We start from the raw sequence: 23,946 nt of genomic DNA, 5'->3' as shown, positions 1-23,946 counted from the left end.
TTTTTAAGATTTTTACAAAAGTCACTTTGGCCATCTTCTGTTTTAAAAAATTCGAGTAGTTCGTCTTTAAGTTCTAAAATTCTGTTTAGTATTTTTCCTATAACGTGGTATATACCTAATAGTTAAAAAATGGTTGAATGCATGATTGGTATATTATAACAAGTGAAAAATATAAAAAATATATCGTATTCGTAAATCTCGCGACACACCTGATAGGTTCTTGCGGCACACCAGTGTGTCGCGACACGGTGGTTGAGAACCGCTGGTCTTGTTCCGGAAACGCGTATTTAAAATCTAAATTAAATATTAACGCGCCATACATTGAACTTGTCGATTCGTTGTTCCATTTTTATTGGCCTGACGGGCGAGAAATTGTCCTCGTCTCGTCAACTCGCTAAAAAATTTATCGCCAGTACCCTGACTCAATTAGAGTTGTACACATATTATGTGTGGTTAAAAATTTGTAGACCATACGTAAAAATTGTATTTTGTTGTTTTGAATAAGTGTGTTTAATCATTTATTGTTTCTTAACTCCTTTATTTTATACAGGAGTAAATACAAAATTTCACGTAACTGTTCAGTTTGTAGTAGACTATATTGGAGTCTACTTATTTATTTGTGATTTTATTACCGCCAAATTCAGCAAAGAACTACCAGATTTGTGGTGTTTGCGCTAAGTTTGAGCCGTGGCCGTTCGAGACCAGCAGATTACTTCGACCAGCAGCAGTTCCTCGACTTGAAACCAGCCACCGGGAAGTGCAATAATGGGACTATGGTAGCTATACAGAACTTTTTGAGTAAACATTTTCAAATAAATTTACATTCATAGACATTTTGAATTTTGACTTCATATTCAGTACACGTTTAGATTGGTTCTTTGTTTTATTTAATTATTGTTTTATTTTGTAACCTTTTTTTGTCTAGGATAATTAAACCTTTACTTTCTCAACTCGCTTTATTAATTTAATCTTAGTTAAAGGATTAGATATAACCTTTTACCACCTCTTTATGGGGTGTGATTTTTGAACCAAAGCGTTGGTAACTAACATACAGTCCACAGAGGTCAGTGGGACCTTATTTAGTCATTAACAAATTGGGAATTTAACCCCCAGTTTGTCCATGGTCCTTCGAGCCGGATCTAAACGATAGAGTTTGAGAAATAGTACAGGTTTTATATCCAATTTTCAATTTATACTAATTTTATATTTTGGTTGATAAAAATGGATGAAGCAACGGCTCGTTCAAAGAAAAAGACGGGTAAATCGAATATTACTCGCGTAGAAACTTGGATTCGTGATCATTTAGATCAAATAAATAGTAAATTTGCAATAGCCGTGAAACTAGATATGCTAAAAGAAGCATTTCATAATTTTAATGACGGTTATAACTACTTAGAAGGCACATTGCCCGATGGAGGCAAATTAGAAACGCGAGAAGAGACGTGTTTTGACATTTTAAGCACGAAACTAGATTTATTGTCTAAAGATAGTTTAGATTTAGAGTCAGTTAGCACAAGCTCAACAAAAAATGTATCCCCAGTAGCCGTTAGACTTCCGGAGTTTTCAATCCAACCGTATTCAGGTAAAATAACGGAATGGGACTCGTTTTTTCAAATATTCGATATAACAATTTTAAAAAATGATTCATTATCAGATATTCAAAAACTGATGTATTTAAAATCATATGTTAGAGGTGAGCCGGCTAAATTAATATCAAATTTTCCGGTTGTTGCAAAAAATTTAAAGTTAGCTTTGGATACTCTAGTAGAGAGGTATGGAAATAAATATAATTTGACTAAAACATTATTTTTGGAACTACTTGATTTTAAACCGGTACCACAAAATGCAAATCACATACAACTTAGAGATTTATATATTCATGTGTCTAATAAACTTAAAGCTTTGGATAATTTAAATCTAACTGATAAGGATAAATTAGATTGGATACTTATATTGTTAGTAGAACAAAAACTTGATAGCGCTACGCTAAGGTCTTTGGAGTTTTCACGGGAACAAAAGGCAGAAGTTACCTTTGAGAAATTTTTAAATAAAATTCAGGAAAGAGCAACACATCTCGAAAATTTAGTACCGGTTAAGCATTCTGATGCATCTACATCGAATAAAAATAAGTCTGCAGCTCCCACTTATAATAGAATGAATAATAGAGTTTTATCTGCTACAGACAGTGGAAAAATATCGTGTAACTTCTGTTCATTACAGAATCATTTAATTTGCGACTGTAGAAAATTCAAAAAATTGTCGGTCTCTGATAGATTTAAATTTGTTAAAACAAATAAACTTTGTATTAATTGCCTTGAAGGCCAACATTACGTCACAGCCTGTCCCAGTAAAAAATCTTGCGTAGTGTGTCAAAAAAATCATGCGACATTATTACATTTTTCAAAGAGATCGTTGTCGCCTTGTTCCCAATTGCAAACAACGGAAATATTAAATTCTTCTCCGAGCCTCGCAAACGATAAAAATGTTAGTAATGGTAATAACGCGAGTATCGAATTTACGACTTTGACAATGTCTAATAAAAATTCGGTTGTCCTGTTGGGAACTATAAATGTTTTCTTATATTCAAAATATGGTCGTAAAATTTTGGTCAAAGCGTTAATTGATCCGGGTAGTCAATTATCTTTTATAACCGAAGAGCTTGCAAATAGATTAAAATATCCTACGCAGGAAAAGAATATGTCGATTTATGGTTTAGGAATTAGTTTAACGAGGTCACAAAAGACGGTCAATATCGTAATAAATTCGTCGGTAAATTCAGAAAAAATGAGAATGTCTTGTGGTATTTTGAGCAAAATAACAAATCCATTACCGCAGTTTGAAATTGATAGTAAAAAACTTTGCATTCCCTCTCATTTTGTTTTGGCAGATTCTCAATATTACGTGACGTCGGATATACATTTGTTGATTGGAGCAGATTATTGCTATAAAATATTGGTAGATGGTATGCACCACATGGGGGAAAACATGCCAACCCTTCAAAATTCAAGAATGGGATGGATTATAGCCGGTACAATACCAACTTCGTTTATAAAAAACCCTTCGAGTAAGAATTCACATGCACATCACGCATGTTTTGGAACTAAACAACTGGAGTCTATTCACACAAGTGAAGATGCATCACCATGCGTTTCATTGTGTATCTCTTCGAGAAATTCTGAGACTCTCGAGCACATTGTACAAAAATTTTGGTGCACTGAGGACGTTCCGAGAGAGAAGCCAAGTTTGAACTCCGATGAATTAATAGCGGAGAAAATATTTGTAGATAGCACAGTTGTACTTCCAGATGGAAGATATCAAGTAGATATGCCTTTTCGTACTCCTAACTCTTTTGGAAAGTTAGGAGATTCGCTGGCTATGGCTAAGAACCGTTTCTTTAATCTAGAAAAGAAGTTAGGTAAAAATAAATCTCATTTCGACGAGTATAAATCGGTTATTAACGAATATTTGCAACTAGATCACGCCAAAGTGATTCCCTTGAAAAAATATAATAAAAATTTTAATAAATATTTTTTGCCTCATTTCGCAGTCATACGCGAAGACAGTATTTCGACTAAAGTTAGAATTGTTTTCGATGCTAGTGGGAAAACCTCTACCGGTCTCTCACTAAACGATATAATGCTAAAGGGGTATCAGGTACAACCTAACTTGTACGATATCTTATTACGATTTCGCACTTTTAAATTTGTTTTAATAGGAGATATTGAAAAAATGTTTAGGCAAATAAAAGTTAATCCAAATCAAACATTTTTGTTAAATATTTTATGGAGAAATAACGTTAGTGAACAACTATCGTGTATAGAGATGCAAAGATTAACATTCGGCACGAATTGCGCGCCCTTTTTGGCTACTAGAATACTAAAAGATATCGCAAATAAAAATCAAGCGAATTATCCTTTTGTCTCGCACATTCTAACAGAACAAACGTATATGGATGACATTTTGGAGGGTTGTGATTCTGTTAGTGAATTGAATAAGCTAAATAATGACTTAAGTACAGTGCTTAATGGATCTGGATTTACATTGCACAAAATTGTTTCAAACTTTACTGAGTTGTTACAAAAGGATCAGAATGTTTCAAACAGTTTCGAATTACAGAACATAGATCTGTCAAAGGAACACTCTAATAAGGTACTTGGTTTAAGATATAATCCAGCTACTGATGTTTTGAGCTTTGTAGTACCGGAAATTGCGGAAAGTAAACCGATCACTAAGAGGAAGATTTTATCGTTGGTTGCTCAATGTTTTGATCCATTAGGTTTGTTGACACCATTTATCGTTAGAGGAAAAATTTTAATACAAAAGCTTTGGTTATTGAAAATTGGTTGGGATTCGGAAATCACAGAACCGCATTTGTTAAGGATTTGGGAAGAGTTTTGCTCGGACTTTATTCAGTTAAAAACAATAAGTATTCCTCGTTACGTTTTAACAAATTCAGATACTTGTAAAATAGAATTGCATGTGTTTTGTGACGCAAGTGAAGCGGCATATGCAGCAGTTGTATATATGAGAACGATTGACAGTAATGAATCAATCTCTTCGGTATTAATTACGTCAAAATCACGAGTCGCACCTTTGTTAAAAATGACGATTCCCAGATTAGAGTTGTGTGCAATAAGTTTGGGTACGCAGTTGGCTAGTTCCCTTATAGATATTTTTAAGGATCGTGTTAGGATTGACGAATGTCATATATGGTCGGATTCAGAGATAGCTTTATATTGGGTTAATTCAAGTTCGTCAAGGTGGAATGTTTTTGTGGCAAATCGGGTAGCAGCTATACAGTCAATAGGGAAAAGTTTTCTTTGGCATCATGTTAAATCTAATTGGAACCCAGCAGACCTGCCTAGTAGGGGTGTAGTAGTGAAAGAGCTGTTGGTCCCTTCGCATATGTGGTGGCGTGGTCCTCCATTTTTATCGTCATTAGAGATAAATTATGAACAATTCAGAATGAATTTTGATTTGGAGAATATTTCCGAAGAAAAGAAGGTCGTATTGTCTAATATTCAAGTAGAAAATAGCTTTTGGTTATTAGCTTCGGAAAGATATTCATCGCTTAAAAAGACTCAACGTATTTTTGCATACGTTTTACGATTTGTAAAAAACTGTAGGTTGTCGAAAACTGATCCAAATCGATTAACGGAGGTTTTAACTCCCAGAGAACTAGATAGTGCAACAAATCTTATAGTACGGGAGCTTCAACAACAATATTTTAGTAAAGAAATTTCTGACCTTAAAGTAAATAAAGTTTGTTCAAATAAAAATTTAGCTGCATTGACGCCCATGTACACTCTAGAGGACGGCTTCTTACGTGTGGGTGGACGATTGGAAAATGCTGACCTTCCATATGATCAGAAACATCCTATTTTGTTGCCAGCTCATAATCGTATTGTTTCGCTTATGTTGAAAGAAATGCATGTAAAATTAGGACATGCAGGTGCGCAAACCACTCTGTCAAACTTTCGCCTAAAATTCTGGCCTCTTAATGGTTTAAGAGAGGTTAAAACAGTGATACACCGCTGTATGATTTGTTTTCGTTTTAAGTGTCAACCAATGACCCAAATTATGGCAGACATTCCCAAAGATAGGGTAACTGTCTCTAGACCTTTTCGAAAGGTAAGCATTGACTATGGTGGATACTTTTTAATAAAAAGCTCTAACCTTAGAAAAGCACCAATTACAAAAGCTTATATAGCTATTTTTGTTTGTTTAGTCACTCACGCAGTCCACTTGGAATTGGTTTCAAGTCTGACTACTCAGGATTTTCTATTAGCCCTGAAACGTTTTATTTCCCGTAGGGGAAACCCTACCGTTATTTATAGTGATAATGCAACTAATTTCTTTGGAGCACGTAATCAGCTTAAGGAATTGCACGAATTTTTGATAAGTAAAGAACAGAATAGTAGTATAAAAGATTATTGTCTAGAGAATTTAATAGAATTTAAATTTTTGCCTCCAAATGCTCCACATTGGGGAGGTTTACATGAGAGTGGAATTAAAAGCGCTAAGTTTCACATTTATCGATTACTTGGTAAAAATGTTGTTACCTTTGAAGTGTTCTATACAATGGTCGTGCAAATTGAAGCCATTCTAAACTCACGACCCCTTACACAATTATCGAATGACCCAAACGACATGGCATGTCTCACTCCGGGACATTTTTTGATTGGCACAAGTTTAACTGCATACCCGGAGTTGGATGTTACTTTGGTCAACGAAAATAGATTGGATGTGTACCAAAAGATTTCGCAAGCACAACAATTGTTCTGGAACAGATGGGTTACTGATTATTTAAATCAGCTACAGCATAGACCAAAGTGGAGAACATGCACTAAAAATCTTGAGGTCAATGAATTGGTTCTTGTTAAAAATGAGGAAAATCCTCCATTACTTTGGCCTCTGGGCCGTATTGTTGAAACATATATGGGACGAGACCAAAAGGTTAGGTCCGTCAAGGTAAAAACTCGGACGGGAGAATATGTGAGACCAATCACCAAGATTTGTCGATTACCTTCTTCCGATTTGTAGTTCTACAGAATTTTGTACATATTTATATTTTATATATATTTTCTATCGTTTTAGTATAGTTTCGTTTTGTAGGTTTAACGCAATTCAATACATAATATAGTAAGGTATTCTATTTAGTATATTTTGTAAACCTTGAATCAAGTCTACACTTAACTGGACAGGGCCGGACTCGGAATAATTTTGGCGGCTTCTGGTGAGGCATATATGTTGAGTTGAATATTGTTTTCTCTGGACAAGCCAGCGGGGGGAGAATGTTCCGGAAACGCGTATTTAAAATCTAAATTAAATATTAACGCGCCATACATTGAACTTGTCGATTCGTTGTTCCATTTTTATTGGCCTGACGGGCGAGAAATTGTCCTCGTCTCGTCAACTCGCTAAAAAATTTATCGCCAGTACCCTGACTCAATTAGAGTTGTACACATATTATGTGTGGTTAAAAATTTGTAGACCATATGTAAAAATTGTATTTTGTTGTTTTGAATAAGTGTGTTTAATCATTTATTGTTTCTTAACTCCTTTATTTTATACAGGAGTAAATACAAAATTTCACGTAACTGTTCAGTTTGTAGTAGACTATATTGGAGTCTACTTATTTATTTGTGATTTTATTACCGCCAAATTCAGCAAAGAACTACCAGATTTGTGGTGTTTGCGCTAAGTTTGAGCCGTGGCCGTTCGAGACCAGCAGATTACTTCGACCAGCAGCAGTTCCTCGACTTGAAACCAGCCACCGGGAAGTGCAATAATGGGACTATGGTAGCTATACAGAACTTTTTGAGTAAACATTTTCAAATAAATTTACATTCATAGACATTTTGAATTTTGACTTCATATTCAGTACACGTTTAGATTGGTTCTTTTTTTTATTTAATTATTGTTTTATTTTGTAACCTTTTTTTGTCTAGGATAATTAAACCTTTACTTTCTCAACTCGCTTTATTAATTTAATCTTAGTTAAAGGATTAGATATAACCTTTTACCACCTCTTTATGGGGTGTGATTTTTGAACCAAAGCGTTGGTAACTAACATACAGTCCACAGAGGTCAGTGGGACCTTATTTAGTCATTAACAAATTGGGAATTTAACCCCCAGTTTGTCCAGGTCTAATGAATGAGTTTGTTATTGGGTATAATAAGGATGATTGGAGACTTTTTATAGACTCTTTAAAAAAAAGTTTAAAAGCTGTACTCTTACACAATGAGAACACTTACGCTTTACTTCCTCTTGCTCATTCAGTCCATATGAAAGAGACATATGAAAATCTTGACACAATTCTACAGAAAATCAGCTATTCAGCTCACAATTGGATGATCTATGGAGATTTAAAAGTGTTTTGCATGCTACTTGGCCAACAAAAGGGATTTAAACAGTTTTCACATTATATTTGTGAATGGGACTGTAGAGCAAGAGACAAACACTGGTCCATAAAACAATGGCCCATAAGAAATGTTTAAACACCACTTGTGAGAAGAATATTTTGTACAAAACTTTGGTAGATCCAAAAAAGATCCTCCAAATTGAAAAAAGGTGTTTTTGTTGGACCAGATATCCGTAAAATGATGTTCGACTCCACCTTTGAAATCAAGATGTCTACTAAGGAAAAAGAAGCTTGAATTGCATTCAAAAAAGTTGTAACCAAGTTTTTAGGTAGTGTGAAAAACGCTAACCTAACTACGAGCTTATATTAGCTAATTTATTAGATAAGTTAAAAGATTTGGGATGTCTAATGAGCCTCAAAATCCACTTTTTGCATAACCATCTTGATTTTTTCCCTGAAAATCTGGGTGATGTCAAAGCGAACGATTCCACCAGGATATCAATGTGATGGAGAAACGATACCAGGGATGTTGGAATACCAACATGATGGGTGATTCCTGTTGATCACTTTATTGGGAACAACAGAGTGTCTCGCATAGGAGAAAAAGCTACTTGAGAAATTTTACAGAAAAAAAAAACAATACAAAAGCCTTGACTCCTGCAATGATTGTATTAACCTATACTATTACAAGATAAGAATTAGATAAAAGGTATTACTCTAATAATAAATCATTTTAATGTATTTCAGTATTTTGTCTTTTTCAAATTATTATAATATAGAATAAACCAGTGTCATATTTAGACCGGGGCATTTAACCCCGGTATAGCCCCCCATTTAACACCAGAATAAATCGATTTTTAAATACAGCACCTAGACACTTGCAGTTTTTTGCATTATGTTCAGGATGATGTCAGAAAAAAAGTCTACCATTCAAAAATGGGTGGAAATGCATAATTTCACTCTAAAGTGCGTAAAATGCATCCAAAAGTGCATAAACATGTCAAAATCCGGTGCCGTCCAAAATCCCGACAGCCAAAATCCCGACGGCCAAAACACCGACACGCCAGAATCCCGACAGGCTAAAATCCCGACATGCAACAATCTTCGCATAAGTAAAAATTCCGACTTTTGTTTAATACTTTTAATACAAAATACTTTTGTTTAGTAACAAAAAATAAAAACAGATGGCCATAAACAAAAAAAAAACAAGAAATAAATGTAATTATATGTTAAAAAGAAACTTATCAAACCTGTCGGGATTCTGGCCTGTCGGCATTTTGGCCTGTCGGGATTCTGGCGTGTCGGGATTTTGGCCGTCGGGATTGTGGCTGCTGGGATTTTGGCTGTCGGGATTTTGGGGTAGACCCGTCAAAATCAGTATACTAAGAACAAAATTTTGTTATTTGGGGGGTTTTTGGGGTCTCTAAACACGAATATGCCATCAAAACTGACCTTCGGAGCACCTGGTGCCCAGTGTCACTACAAGGGGCGTCACCTTCTGGAGTTTCGACGCTTTTCGGCATTTAATTGATGCAAATGAATTTTACTGGAGGGTTTTTTTGAGGTCGCTAAACTCGCCAGGTGCTCCAGCCTTAGATATGGGGAACCTGGTGCCTAAGGCTGGCCATATTCCCGAGTTTCGAGAGTTTTCAGCTTTAAATTGATGCAAACGGATTACTCATGGCTTTTTGGGTTGCTGAACACGAATATGAAATGAGAACCGACCCCCTGAGTTCCTAGTGGCCAGAGTGACTGCTATGCACGTCATGTTTTTAGAAATTAGAGCCATTCCGACGCTAAATTGAGTTTTTTCTGAGTTGCTGTTCAAAGAGTGGGTTCAAATTGGTGGCTTTCCTTTTGTTATTTTTAGACTTTTTATTAAAATAACTATGTTGTGCTTTTCAATTTTTTAAATTATTTTTAAATATAAACTCAATTTATGTCTGACCATGTTTCTCTTTCATTTATTTTAAGATCGATTAACTGTATTCTATTTTGATAGTGTTATTCATCGTGGTCACTAGATACTCCAGAGTCTTTCATCTAAGTCATATTTGTGTACAGCAACCCCAAAAATACAATAGTAATCCGATTGCATCAATTTAGTACCGAAAACTCTCGAAACTCCAGAAGATGACGTGCCTTAGGCACCAGGTGCCCCGGTGTCTGTTTTGAGGGCATATTTGCATTCAGCTACCACAAAAACCCATGAGTAATCCGTCAGCATCAATTTAATGCTGAAAACTTTCGAAATTCCAGAAGATGACATGCCTTAGGCACCAGGTGCTCCGTGGGTCAAATCTGCTGACGTAGTCGCGTTCAGCAACCCCAAAAATCTATGAGTAATCCGTTTGCATTAATTTAGTACCGAAAACTCTCAAAACTCCAGAAGATGGCGTGCCTTAGGCACTAGGTAGGTACTCCGGTGTCTCTTCTGATGGGGTATTCGTGTTCAGCAACCAAAAAAACCTATGAGTAACCGGATGCAGCAATGCAGTACCGAAAACCCTTAAAACTCCAGAAGATGACTCTTTTCAAGTGACCCTTGGCACCAGGTGCACCGGGGGTCGGTTCTGATGTCACATTTATGTTTAGCGACCACAAAAATCCTTCCAGTAATCCATTTGCATGAATTAAATGCCGAAAACCTTCGAAACTCAGGAGATGACGTCACTTGCAGTGACCCTGAGCACCAGAGTTTCTGGAGGTCGGTTTAGATTGCGTATTCGTGTTTATCGACCTCAAAACCCCCGAGTAATCCATTTGCATCAATTTAATGCTGAAACCCCTTGAAACTTCAGCAGATGACGTGCTTTAGTAGTGACCCTGGGCACCAGGTACTCCGGACGTCAATTCTGATGGCATATTCGTGTTTAGCGACCCAAAAAAACCCATGAGTAATCCGTTTGCATAAATTTAATGCCACAAGCCCTCAAAAAATATTGACCTTGAGCACTAGGTGATCCGGGGGTCGGTTCTGATGGTGTATTTGTGTTCAGTGACCCCAAAAACCCCCGAATAACAAACTTTGGTCCTTGGTATACTGATTTTAACATGTTTACACACTTTTGGATGCATTTTATGCACTTCAAAGTGAAATTATGCATTTCCACCCATTTTTGAATAGTAGACTTTTTTCCTGACGTCATCCTGAACATAATCCAAAACAATGTAAGTCTTTAGGTGCTGTACTTAAAATTCGATTTATTTCGTCCTAATTGCCCTCGTCTAATTGTGGGAAAACTGTGGCTGATACGTAAAATCTAATTTCAGAGGATTCACATTTTGTAAGAAAAGTTTTATAAATCTTTTTTTTGTTGGCCTGTGTTATTCCTCATACATATTTTGGAAAATTCGTTCCTAATATACTATAAAATACAAAACTTTAGTAATCTCTAAACCTGTAAAAATTTGTATTGGTACGAAGGGAATTACAGATATATGTATAAATAATCACAATACAGTATCTAAAGTTTCTAAAGACCTAAGGAAATGTTCATCTCTGGAACACCACTGTATTAATTCATCTATTGTTATTACTCCGTCCTTGTTCGTGTCAATCATCTGGAAAAGAAAATTTATCCATCAACATTATATAATAAAAATCCAGAATATATTTTATGTTTGAGACATTTCAACTTATCACACAACAGCCGTAGAAACAATTATATTTCTGCACGACTCTAGGAACGCAAATCTACAATACAGCTAAATTATTTTTTTGACTCGGCCAGCATTATTATTGAATTTATTGAATAGCTCAAAGATCATGTTGCTGGTTTTAAGCTGGGATAAAGAAAAAAGTTTCATGAGCTGGTAACACTCAAGGCAAAAAAGGAAAACGTGCCCACCATACTGAAACCTTTCTCGAAATATGATTGACTTATACTAAATTTACAATCAAGATGCAGTAGAAATAAAGAAACCAAGACACGTTAAATGCTATTAGGAGCACCTCCGAATCATAGTTTATAATGTATGTACATTGTTAATCCCAAATCATTATTTTCAAAGTTTATACATTGTAAATTATGACTTGACACTGCTCCTAGTAGCATTTAACGTTTCTTGGTTTGTTTATTTCTACTGCATCTTGATTGTAACTTTAGTATAGTACCTAATATTTACTGAGAAGAGAAAGCTTATTGGACTGAGTGAGCTGGAATTATTTGAGGAGGAACTAGAAAGAACCAATGAAGTCAAGTATCTAGGGGTAACCCTTTATTTCAAGCTCAATTTGAGAACTCTCATTAACACTATAACCAACAGGACTCCTCTGGAACTGCAGACAAGTTGTAGGTAAAACCTGGCGGTTGAAAGCAAAGATCTCTTGGTTATACACATCAGTAATACGACCGACAGTTACTTATGAATCAGTACTTTGATGGAAAAAGCTGGCTTTGTAATCTTGTGTGACCTCTCTCACCACCCTACAAAGATAATCATAGACAAAATCTAAATATAACAAGAGCAATGAATACTAGCTTCCTATATTTTCTTCACCGGTATGTTGTCTTTCATTCTTTTCATCTGTCGCTACCAACTTAGTTGTTTTTCTTCAATATAATCAAGTACTGATTTCGTCTTAAGATCTGTCCCTATATCTGTGTTTCTTATTCTGTCTCTCATTGTCACTCTTCTAACTTTTCGTAAACACTTAATTTCTAGGGCTTTTGCTTACTCTTCAGTTTTCTAGTTAGTATCCATGATTCACAGCCGTATGTAAGCACTGGTCTATATAATATGGTTTTGAATACAGTTAGTTTGGTTTTCCTGGTACTGTCTTTCTTGATTAAGAAGCTATTTTTAATTGCATGAAATAATTTTGATGTTTTACTAATCCTTTCTTCAATATCTTTGTCCTGTCTTCGATTATTTTCAATTGCAACGCCTAATTACTGGAAATGTTTTACTTGTTCTATTTTCTCTTCATTAATTTGCATATTTATTACAACTGGTTCTTGCGATATTACCATGGTCTTCGTTTTATGTGTATTTATCTTCACACCATGTTTACAGAATGCATTATTCCACGTCTGCAGGTAATTTTGGAGGTCTTCTTCTTTTTCTGAAGTCACAGCTACATCATCTGCGAATGCACATTTTGAAAATCCTACATGCAATTTCTTTAGTTACGGTGTGCACTCTTTCATGATATCGTCCATAAAGATGTTGAAGAGGGTTGGGCTTATGACACCTCCTTGCCTTAGTCCTTCAGTTGTTTCAAATTCTGTTGATTTCATATTTTTATGTATTATGTAGTTCAAATTTCTCTTATACACACTTTTAATGATTTCAACTAGTTTATCGTCAACCCCTCTTCTTATCAAGCCGTCCCACACAGTTTGTCGTTTCACCGTCTCGAATGCCTTTTCCAGATCTATGAAGGCCATATATGCTTTGTTTTTAGACAGTAACGTTTTTTCAATTATTTGTTTTACCGTGAAAATATGGTCTTGTACTCCACGTCCCTTTCTAAAGCGGCTCTGCGCTTCATTTAAATAAGTTTCTGTAATGTTTCTCAGCTTTTGTTCTAGTATTGTTTCATATACTTTAGAGTGAAGAATATAATAGTGTAATTCCTCGATAGTTGTTACAATCTTTGGGGTCACCTTTCTTATATGTCATTTCTGTCTTATCCTTAAAACTGGTGAGGAACTGCAACGAGCTCTTCAACAACCTAGCAAAAGATAATACTTGTAAATTGTCTTTAATATGGATGCAAGGTCATGAAGGGGCGTATGGAAATTAACGAGCAGATATGTTGGAAAAAACAAGGCTCGAAAAAAACTTTTGTAGGTCTAGAACTATTCTGTGGCATAACTAAAGATGATACAAAAAAATGGGGTTCAGAAGTGGCTGATTAAGAAATCATGAAGAGAAACGGAGAGCCACTCAAGAGCAAATTAAGACTAAGAAAATAATAAAGAATATTGATAAAAAACTCTCGGATAATTTGATGAACCTGAATAAACGAGAGAAAAAAACGGCCATCGAAATGGAGACTGGCCATTTGTCGTTTAAGAAAACTAGGCCAGGGTAATAAGACAAAAATATACCCTGTTCGTGACACTTCAGCAGCCAGGATACTGAAGAGTTTTTTCGACAGGTAATACCTATAGGAACAAATTATAACTGTTTCCTGCGTAGGATCTGGCGGCCATGTTTATTTATAAACAATTAACTGTCAAAAAATGACATTTTCCCTTTTTTTTTTTAAATCTACTGAAAACAGTGAAACTTATGATTTTTTTAGTACAAGTATCTTCGAGATTATGGAAAAAGCTTTAAAATGACTTATTACAAAGTTTGATATACTCATTTATTGTTAATATAATTACAAAAAAAGGCCGGAATTGCAAACAATTTTCTCAATAACTGTTGTAAAAATTAGTGTATAGCTTGGAAATTTTTGTCAAATGAGGGTTCTTTGGTGCTTAATATGTGATAAAAATTTCAAAGCGATTCATTCAATTGTTTAAATTTTATTCAAATTGTTTATCCCAGAGAGCATTTTTTTGCAATAACATAAGTCAGAAAAAAATGACCTTAGAACCATTCCACAGGTGTTAAATGAAAGAGCATGGAGCTACATTTTCAACATGGCTTAAAAAAGTGAATAAAAAATGCATTTTTAGTAATAAATAATTATGCAAAAGTATCGTCAATTTTTCTTTATAAACTTTTTGAATAACTTTTTCCAAAAAAATTAACTTTTTTACCCTGTTTTAAGTGCACAAATACCAAGTAATGTTATCTATATCATAATTGATAAAAAATTATAATAAATATGTATACTTTCTTATATAATATAATAAAAAGTTTATAAGGAAAGATTTACGATACTTTTGCATAATTATTTATTACTAATAAATGCATTTTTTATTCACTTTTTTTAAACCAAGTTGAAAATATAGCTCATGCTCTTTCATTTGACACCTGTGGAATGGTTCTAACGTCATTTTAATCTGACTTATGTTATTGCAAAAAAAATGCTCTCTGGGATAAACAATTTGAATAAAATTTAAACAATTGAATGAATCGCTTTGAAATTTTTATCACATATTATGCACCAAAGAACCCTTATTTGGCAAAAATTTCAAAGCTGTACGCTAGTTTTTACAACAATTATTGCGAAAATAATTTTTTTATATTAATACAAAGTATATTAACAATAAATGAGTATGTCAAACTTTGTAATACGTCATTTTAAAGCTTTTACCATGATCTCGAAGATATTTGTACTAAAAAAACCATAAGTTTCCCTGTTTTCCATTGATTTGAAAAAAAGTGAAAAAAGCCATTTTTTGACACTTAATTGTTTATAAATAAAAATGGCTGCCAGATCCCACGCAGGAAATATGTAGTTACAATTTGCTCTTATAGGTATTACCTGTCGAAAAAACGCTTCAGTACCCTGGCTGTTCAAGTGTCATGGAAAAAACCTTATTACCCTGGACTAAACACATATACCAACTAGGTAATGCTAATAAACCATGGTGAAGAAAATGAGAAATGGTAGAAGAGACTGTCATACACATCATGACATTGCAGTATGCTAAGAAATGGTAAAAAATCGTTTGTAAAAATGAAAACGATTCTTTGCAATAAAGACCTTAGATTGGAACTGAGAGTAACAATCCTGAGATTCTACGTGCTTTTACTATACTTTACTAAAACTATTTATAGTGCAATAAAACTTACGTTAAATATTTTTTCTACGTGTTCCTTGGCAGAAGAATCTTCTACTGCTGGTTGTGTGGCTCTTCCAAGCATTTCGTAAATACTGGTAACTACATCAACCATTTCGTTTTTGCTAATGAGGCCATCTCCGTTTAAATCGTACAGATTAAAGACCCACTGGATTTTCTCGTTGACGGTACCTCTTGACACTTTCGACAAAATATTAAGAAAATCCTGCAAATGTAATTGCAAGATGTAGACAGATAATAGATAAATAAATTGTATATGGACAAAATACTACTGCAGCAGACCACACAAATATTTTTTTTATTTCATGCTTATAAGAACGCTCTGAGTATAGGTATACTTGATCAGTGTTTTAAATTGTCTTATTTTTTTTTAAATTTTTTGTTTAAAGAAAGCAGAAAATTATATACACAAGGCAGGTTATGTTATAATTGTTTCGAATTCCTTTTCGAATTTAATGAGAATCGATCAGTTAAATTTTTCCATTTTAGTTTAATTGTAGGTACATTTATACATGTTTTAACGTTTAAACAATAAAATCCTAATGGAATTACTTAAAACAAATAGTGTGTATCGAACACTACAGGAGATGAGAACTGATTTTATAGAACTATTACAACTTGTTTTATTTTGACAAGATTTTTGTGATACAGTCAACTCTCTCTTGAACGGACAGTAGTCGTTCCGCATAAAGTGTCCGTTTAAAGGAGGTGTCCGTTGAAGAGAAAAAGATATGTTAACATAAATTTTTTAAAAGTAAGTGCATGTATGTACTTATACAGGGTGTTAGTAAATAAGTATGAAAAATTTTAAGGGCTAATTCTACACGAAAAATTAATGCCAGTTTGCTCTATAATCATATGTCCGCAAATGCTTAGTTTCGGAGATACGGTGTTTGAGGAGGTAGTTATTTCGAATTTTATGACATACAAATAAGAATTTTGTATTTATCATTGGCGCGCCTACGGGCAACGGTCTGAATTATTTTAAAGAAAAAAATACTACGCCACTGAGATATTTCGAATTAGAAATTATTTTTAAATTCCACGTCTAGTTTATGATAAGAAACCTTTCTTGCCTTTTTTTCATATGATGCACAGTTTTTATGCAGAAAAATAAAACATCTTGGCGCATATTTTTCATTTCTTAATATGTACATCATTAAGAACTGTCCAATATAATAATACTAAACTAAAACAATAACAGAAAATATTACTAATACCATTTCAACTAGGTGCAAATCTGCAAGAAATGTTTAAAATGATCTCCTTTACAGGTAACAGAAGAATTTTATATTCATCATTGGCGCGCGTACGGGTAATGGTCTGAATTTTTTGAAGAAAAAAATAGTACGCCACTGAGATATGTCAAACTAAAAATCATTTTGAATTCCTCGTTCAATTGACGACAAAAAATCTTTCTTGTCTTTTTTTCATATGCGGCGCCGTTTTTATACAAAAAAATTAAACATCTTAACGTTTACAAAGTATTTGAACTAAGTTTCTATGCATAATTAGGGCTTACAATACCGGGATTCCGGGATCCCGAATACCGGGATCCCGGACGATTTTTGTCCGGTATTCGATACCGGTATTTAAAATAAAAATACCGGTATTTCGGTATTAGCTTAATTTATAAAAAGTGAATTGATGCACAATAAACTTAAACTCTAAAATATTTTTTGCTATTACAAGAAATTATTTTTGAAGATTAACAAACAATATCATTGTAAAAAATATTTATTAAACACGTTTATTACACATACAAGTCAAGTAAGTATAGCGCTTTCTAAAAGCGTTAATGTCGTTAATTTAAGGCGAAGGATTATATCAGTTTTACAACCAAATTATTAAATCTCGTCAACAAATGAGTTACATAAAAATTCTTAAATATTTAAAATTAGACTACTTTATTTTATAAAAGCTGTAAGATTTATTAATCAGAATGGTTTTTACATGTTCAGATCTATTTTTCATTTATTTTTTGTGTATTGTGGTGTATAAATTAGGCTCACTTATTTTCTGAATTATTTATAATAATTGAAAATATATAGCGGTCTAGATACATAGTAACCTGTATTAAATATACACATACTGTATGTCACAGTAAGTTAATCTTTGTAATTAATATATTTTAAAGTTAAATTAATTTACAAAGAGCAAATTTTATTAGTAAAAGTACTACCCTATTATATGCTGAATTCATCCTAGAATCAAATATATAGTTTTTCTATTTGCATATTTTTTTGTATCTATCTATTCCTACTCTCTATGTAATCTTATAAACAACAGTTACTCATTTCAAAACAAAATTTAATAGGTTTCATTATATTATTTAATAAAAAGTCGATATAACAAGGGAGGATAGTGTAAATATATTTTTTATTCATAATACCGGTTTTAATACCGGAATCCCGGTATTTGAAATTTTAAATACCAAATACCGGTATTGAGATTTTGGCTCGGTATTGTAAGCCCTATGCATAATATGGAAACTACCTCAAATACTTGGTAAGCGTTAAGATGTTTTATTCTTTTTTTGTATAAAAACGGCGCCTCGTATGAAAAAAAAGGAAACAAAGATTTTTGTCGTAAATTGAACGAGGAATTCAAAAATGATTTTTAGTTTGACATATCTCAGTGGCGTACTATTTTTTTCTTCAAAAAATTCAGACCATTACCCGTACGCGCGCCAATGATGAATATAAAATTGTTCTGTTATCTGTAAATGAGATCATTTTAAACATTTCTTGCAGCTTTGCACCTAGTTGAAATCTTATTAGTAATATTTTCTGTTATTGTTCTAGTTTAGTATTATTATATTGGATAGTTCTTGATGATGTATTAAGAAATGAAAAATACGCGCCAAGATGTTTTATTTTTTTGCATAAAAACGGTGCATCATATGAAAAAAAAAGGCAAGAAAAGTTTTTATCATAAATTAGACGTGAAATTTAAAAATAATTTTTAATTCGAAATATCTCAGTGGCGTACTATTTTTTTCTTTAAAAAAAAACTAACTACCTCCTAAAACTCACCAAATTCATTTTCATAGCTCAACTGGTCTTAGAGCAGTAAATAAATTGGCAGTTTGAAATAAAAATTTCAACACCCCGTATCTCCGAAACTAAGCATTTGCGGACATATGTTTATAGAGCAAACTGGTATTAATTTTTCATGTAGAATTAGCCCTTAAAATTTTTCATACTTATTTACTAACACCCTGTATATAAAAAGAGATACTAGTTTAATAGGTAAGTATTACATAACACAAGTTGTGGATGACGACGCAGCATTGTCTATGAACATTGATTATTAAACTTTTCGATTTTCCCTCTGCATTCTTCTATCAAAATATCATATTGGTACAAAATAGAATTGTGATCCTATCTTTAGAAGCCTTGCCTCCAATGCACCTTTCTCCTTTCAGGCTATAAGTTTTCTTGGGTAATGCTCTAAAAAATAATCCCGTCTCATCTGCATTAAAATGAGCAGTTTTTCCTTCCAGTTAAAAACTACTAATAAATCTACAGTAGCTGCTTCGCCACATACAGATTTGAAGGAATTATTCTGTTGTTTACAAAATTTCTCGTGTCACCAACAAAAAGCTTTCATACCAACGCTTTGAACGCTTGGTTCCCTTGCAATTTCTAATGCCTTTTCTTGAATAATTTTACCAGAAACAAGAATATTTTTAGACCGCACTTCACAAAACCAATCTGTCTAACTTATGCTTTTCTCAATAATGAACCACATCGACTTTTTCTTTCAAACTTAAAAAAATCTAAAACTAAACAAAAAAATTTATTATGAAATTTAATCCGAAAATAAAATTTTTAAGAAAACACTCATAAAAATAATACAACGACGTCTATTGGATATCAGACATTTCGGTTAAAATTCTTAAATCCTTGTTCCAGTCAAAACACAATTAACGATTTCCTGGTGTCGTATTTCTTTCACCGACCAACAACAACATTACATTTTTATTACTTACGTAGTGTTGATAACGTGAACAATATCAAATATCAGGTCGTGAACATCTGTATTGATTTGAAATAAAAAATGTATTATATAGATTCATATAGTTTTATATTGTAAAATATTTGTAAAAAAATGTTAATTTTTTTCATTTACTGTCCGCATTTACACATCATTTACTGGCCGCGTCCGTTGTTGAGAGTGTTCGTCGAAGGGAGTTAAAGGGTAGAGGTTCATATATGGCCGAATAATTTTTGTTTTAAAAATCGTCCGTATAGAGGAGGTGTCCGGCAAAGAGAGGTGTCCGTTAGGAGAGAGTTTACTGTATATAAAAACTTCCAATACAATCGTGAGCATTTTATAGCTGCAATATAATTTTTTGCTTAGCTATACGACTTGATCAAAAAGAATAAATTTGCAAGAATCTTCAAATTATTTTCTATCAAATATTATCAATCGGATAAACAACTTTTACCCTCAAATACATAGTCATATGATTCTAAAAAAATCGTTAAATGTACCGGGTGTCCCAATAAGAATGGCTTTCGGCCATATCTCAGGAACCGTTTATAGTACAGCTTTGAGAAAAAAATATTTATAAAAAAAGTTGCCTCCGGAAAAGCCTGGAAATTATTTTCATAATTATAGGTTCACCGCTAGAGGGCGTAATTGAATATCAAAAATTAAAAAATCAAAATTTTACAAAATTTGCCTAATGAAAGGCCACTGAAATCCGATCATCGTATTCTTCATAAAATTCTGCGCATATTTGGTTTCACAAGTTTAAGTCTACCTTTGCAAATAAGAGGTGGGGGGTGAGTGGGAACCTTGTTACGAAAAAAAATGGCTGTAAGTCCGGTTCTGCTAAATCGAATTTTGCAAACTTGGTCTTGTTTAAAACAGCTCTTTTTCGTCAATGTAAGAGTTATAACTTTGAAACAGTCTATTAAGTAATATGCCAGCTAGGAGGCGTTATTTAATTATTTTCAGAAATCTAGCTTTCTTTGGAAAATATTAAATACAAGTATGCATTTTTAATCCTGTATTACAAAATTAGATCAAATTAGCAACAGAATAGCGAAAACCGCATGTCGATACCTTTTTTCTGTCTCGAGATATCTTAAGAAACGTGTAAATTTTAAACCTAACCGTTACTGTCACCGGTGAACGAAGTTAAGGGAAGGTAGTGTGCTGTGGAAAAAACAAAGAAACATTTTCCAGATCTCAACGTATATAATTAATTAAAATAACAATAAGACACACAACACTATAAAATATAACAAAGAAATAAAAACAACTACTTAAATGTTCAAATTATTGCCCATCATTTTTGATTCAAGCATTTACTCTTTCAAGAGTAGATTGAACAGCAGTCTTAATTTCTGCTCTCGAAATGCTTTCAATGGGGTTTTTAATCCGTCATTCCGTCATCGTAATTAATGTTTTTAAACAGTTAAATCTGGTGATAGTCAGATAATTGGACCCTTTCTTTTCAACAATGCTGTTATTGGTGAACGCTATCTAATTTTTTTAAGGAATGAATTGCCTCTTCTTCTGGAAGATGTACCGCTAGCAGTTCGTAGGCCGTAGGTCCATGTTGTTTCAGCACGATGGTTGTCCCGCGCAATATTCCAGAGTAGTTAGTTAGAGATTTTTTAGATGAGTCATTCGCTGATAGATGGATAGGACGTGGAAACCTATTTTTTTGGCTAGCCAGATCACCAGATTTAACTGTTTTAGACTTTTATTTATGGGGGCGGATTAAAGACTTTGTTTTTGCCGCTAGACCCGCTACTCGAGAAAACATGATCCAGAGATTAGGAAACGCTATGCAAAGCATTGCGAGAGCAGAAATTGAGACTGCTGTTCAATATACTCTTAAAGAGTACATACTTGCATCGAAAATTATTGGCCATAATTTGAACATTCAAGCCGTCACTAATACTCCAGGGTAATAAGCTAGAAATAGACCATGTTCGGGACACTCAAAGATCCAGGTAGCTGACTACTTTTTTAGTTATTGTATACCTATAGGATGAAAACCTACCTGTTTCCTGCCTAGAGTTCGCGTCCGTTTTTTAACTATTAACAATTTAGTGCAAAAATCGCGATTTTTCGATTTTTTGCACCCCATTCAACAGCTAAATAGTTGACATAAAATTACAAAATTTAATTTTTTAGAACATAAAATACCTTCAAAATGCCGATATTTGAAAGTTAAAAAGTTAATTTGTTGCTCCGCAAACTGCAAAGTTTGAAAATCGTTATTTGTTAATAACTTTTACCAAAACTACCTTAGAACTTTAATGTTTCACCCAAAGTTGGGTATTGGGGTACTTAACAAACCCTCAAAATTTGAGACCGATCCATTAATTAGTTTAAGAGTTATTCTAATTGTTTATCCCAGAGACCTTTATATTGCAATAACATAAGACAGAAAATAATGAAGATAGGGCAATTCTGCGTATGCCAAATGAAAGTAAAAAACTGATACTATTAAAATGTACTAAAAAACGATACAAAAATTATCTAATATAGTCAAAACTCCTAATGCCAAATTTGTGAAATTTTGTAGTTTAAAAACATTTAGAGTAACTTTAAAAATATTGTCCGTAGAAAAAGTCGTTTTACATATTAGAAAAGCTGGTATTTTACACGAATTTCTAAAAATGCAGTTCAATTGGTGACTAGTCGGGGTAAGTGAAGGGGGAGCTGGGAGCCGACAAATGCACGAGTTCAAAAACTAAAAAAAGTAACTTAAAACTGCTATCATTTTTTATATCTCGGGATATATTGAATATATTTTCATCGTTCTTTTTTTAATTTGTAAGTAATTTTTCTGTACATTACAAAAATATGCAATTTGTCTAGACATTTATTCATTAATAAACATTCTACAGTAGGAAAAATGAAAGAATACCCATGAACGAACATATAAAACACGCTGTATTTTTCTGCCACCGTGTCGCACAAAAAATTGGCGAGCGCAAGTACATGTAATAAGTACATGTAATAATTATTATTACATGTACTTGCGCTGGGCAATTTTCTTTGTGACACGGTGACAGGAAAATACAGGGTGTTTTATATGTTCGTTCATGGGTATTCTTTCATTTTTCCGACTGTAATTTGTTTAAACAATTTTTGAAAAAATAATTTTTTCCCAAAAATCCATGATTTTAATCATACTATCCCTATTAATCATAGAAAAAGCTAAGGTATACTTTAATAAATTAATTATCTTCAATAAATAATTATCTAATTAAAATCATTTATTTATTAAAGTATACTTTAACTTTTTCTGTGATCATTAATGATACTATGATTAAAAAAATAGATTTTTGTAAAAAAATATTTTTGACTGTTTATTAATTAATAAATTTATAAACAAATTGCATATTTGTAATGTACGTAAAAATTACATACCAATTAAAAAAAGAAAGATCAAAATCCATTGAGTTGATCCGGAGATACAGCAAATTATATTCGTTTGAAATTGCTTCTTCGGTATTTTAACTCGCTGGATTTGTAGGTTCCTTTTAGTAATCGTTTGCACTACATTTTTGAAAAATCGTAGAGGGTGCTGTGAAGGTATAATGTTTGTGCAAATTTTTTAAGAAAAAATACAAATCCCATTCTTTAAAATGGCATGAATGAGATTTCTTAATTATTATAAACAAATTAGCTGTGAATTAAAAAAAAATATGGCTAATTTTGTCCCAAATGAGCCCAGGCTAATTTTTTTTTATTTGAAAATTCGTGTTAAAATATTATCTTTTCGAATATATAAAAATATTGTTTCTACGGACAACATTTTTAAGGTTATTCTAAATGTTTATAAACTACAAAATTTTAAAAATTTGGCATTAGGATTTTTGACTGGGTTAATTATTTTTTAATCTTTTTTTAATACATTTTGATACTATCACTCTTTTACTTTCATTTGGCATACTCAGAATTGCTCTATCTTCATTATTTTCTGTCTAATCTTATTGCAAAATAAAGGTCTCTGGGAAAAACAAATAGAATAACTCTTAAACTAATTAATGGATCGGTCTCAAATTTTGAGGGTTTGTTAAGTACCCCAATATCCAACTTTGGGTGAAACACTAAAGTTCTAAGGTAGTTTTAGTAAAAATTATTAACAAATATAACGATTTTCACTTATTTTTCAGTTTGCTTAGCAACAAATTAACTTTTTAACTTTCAAAAATCGGCATTTTGAAATCGGCATTTTGAAGGTTTTTCAATGTTCTAAAAAACTGAATTTTGTAATTTTATGTCAACCATTTTGTTTTTGAATGGAATGCAAAAAATCGAAAAATGGCGATTTTTGCAATAAATTGTTAATAATTACAAAACAGACGTGAACTCTAGGCAGGAAACAGGTA

At 33.0% G+C, this 23,946-nt stretch overlaps 2 protein-coding genes across 2 annotated transcripts in view; one reads left to right on the top strand and one right to left on the bottom strand.

Moving 5' to 3' along the window:
* Positions 1-1,221: 1,221 nt before the first annotated feature.
* LOC126893135 (uncharacterized) lies at positions 1,222-7,204 on the top strand. The gene is made up of 3 exons (XM_050663085.1): positions 1,222-2,200; positions 2,321-3,334; positions 7,077-7,204. Exons 1-3 carry the CDS (start codon positions 1,222-1,224, stop codon positions 7,202-7,204), a joined length of 2,121 nt encoding a protein of 706 aa, XP_050519042.1.
* Positions 7,205-11,107: 3,903 nt separating this feature from the next.
* Positions 11,108-23,946, bottom strand: part of LOC114345065 (Kv channel-interacting protein 2-like) — a 53,214-nt gene continuing 40,375 nt past the window's right edge. The window contains exons 2-3 of the mRNA XM_050663084.1: positions 15,570-15,845; positions 11,108-11,429 (exon numbers count right to left, since the gene is read on the bottom strand). Of these exons, the coding sequence (XP_050519041.1) occupies positions 11,319-11,429; positions 15,570-15,845 (387 nt within the window). The 3' untranslated portion in view covers positions 11,108-11,318. The remainder of the gene's footprint in view (positions 11,430-15,569; positions 15,846-23,946) is intronic.

Source organism: Diabrotica virgifera, chromosome 10 (assembly GCF_917563875.1).
Source record: "Diabrotica virgifera virgifera chromosome 10, PGI_DIABVI_V3a".
Taxonomy (NCBI): domain Eukaryota; kingdom Metazoa; phylum Arthropoda; class Insecta; order Coleoptera; family Chrysomelidae; genus Diabrotica; species Diabrotica virgifera.
Note: the sequence above shows the minus strand (reverse complement) of the source record. Positions and strands in the feature narration are given on the sequence as shown.

Bases quoted from the DNA above. Each gene is read 5' to 3' on its own strand.
- LOC126893135 (XM_050663085.1), top strand. From the start codon at position 1,222: ATGGATGAAGCAACGGCTCGTTCAAAGAAAAAGACGGGTAAATCGAAT. The intron at 2,201-2,320 runs GTAACTTCTGTT...ATTGCCTTGAAG, and splicing joins AGACAGTGGAAAAATATCGT to GCCAACATTACGTCACAGCC. The intron at 3,335-7,076 runs GTACTCCTAACT...TATTTTATACAG, and splicing joins TCAAGTAGATATGCCTTTTC to GAGTAAATACAAAATTTCAC.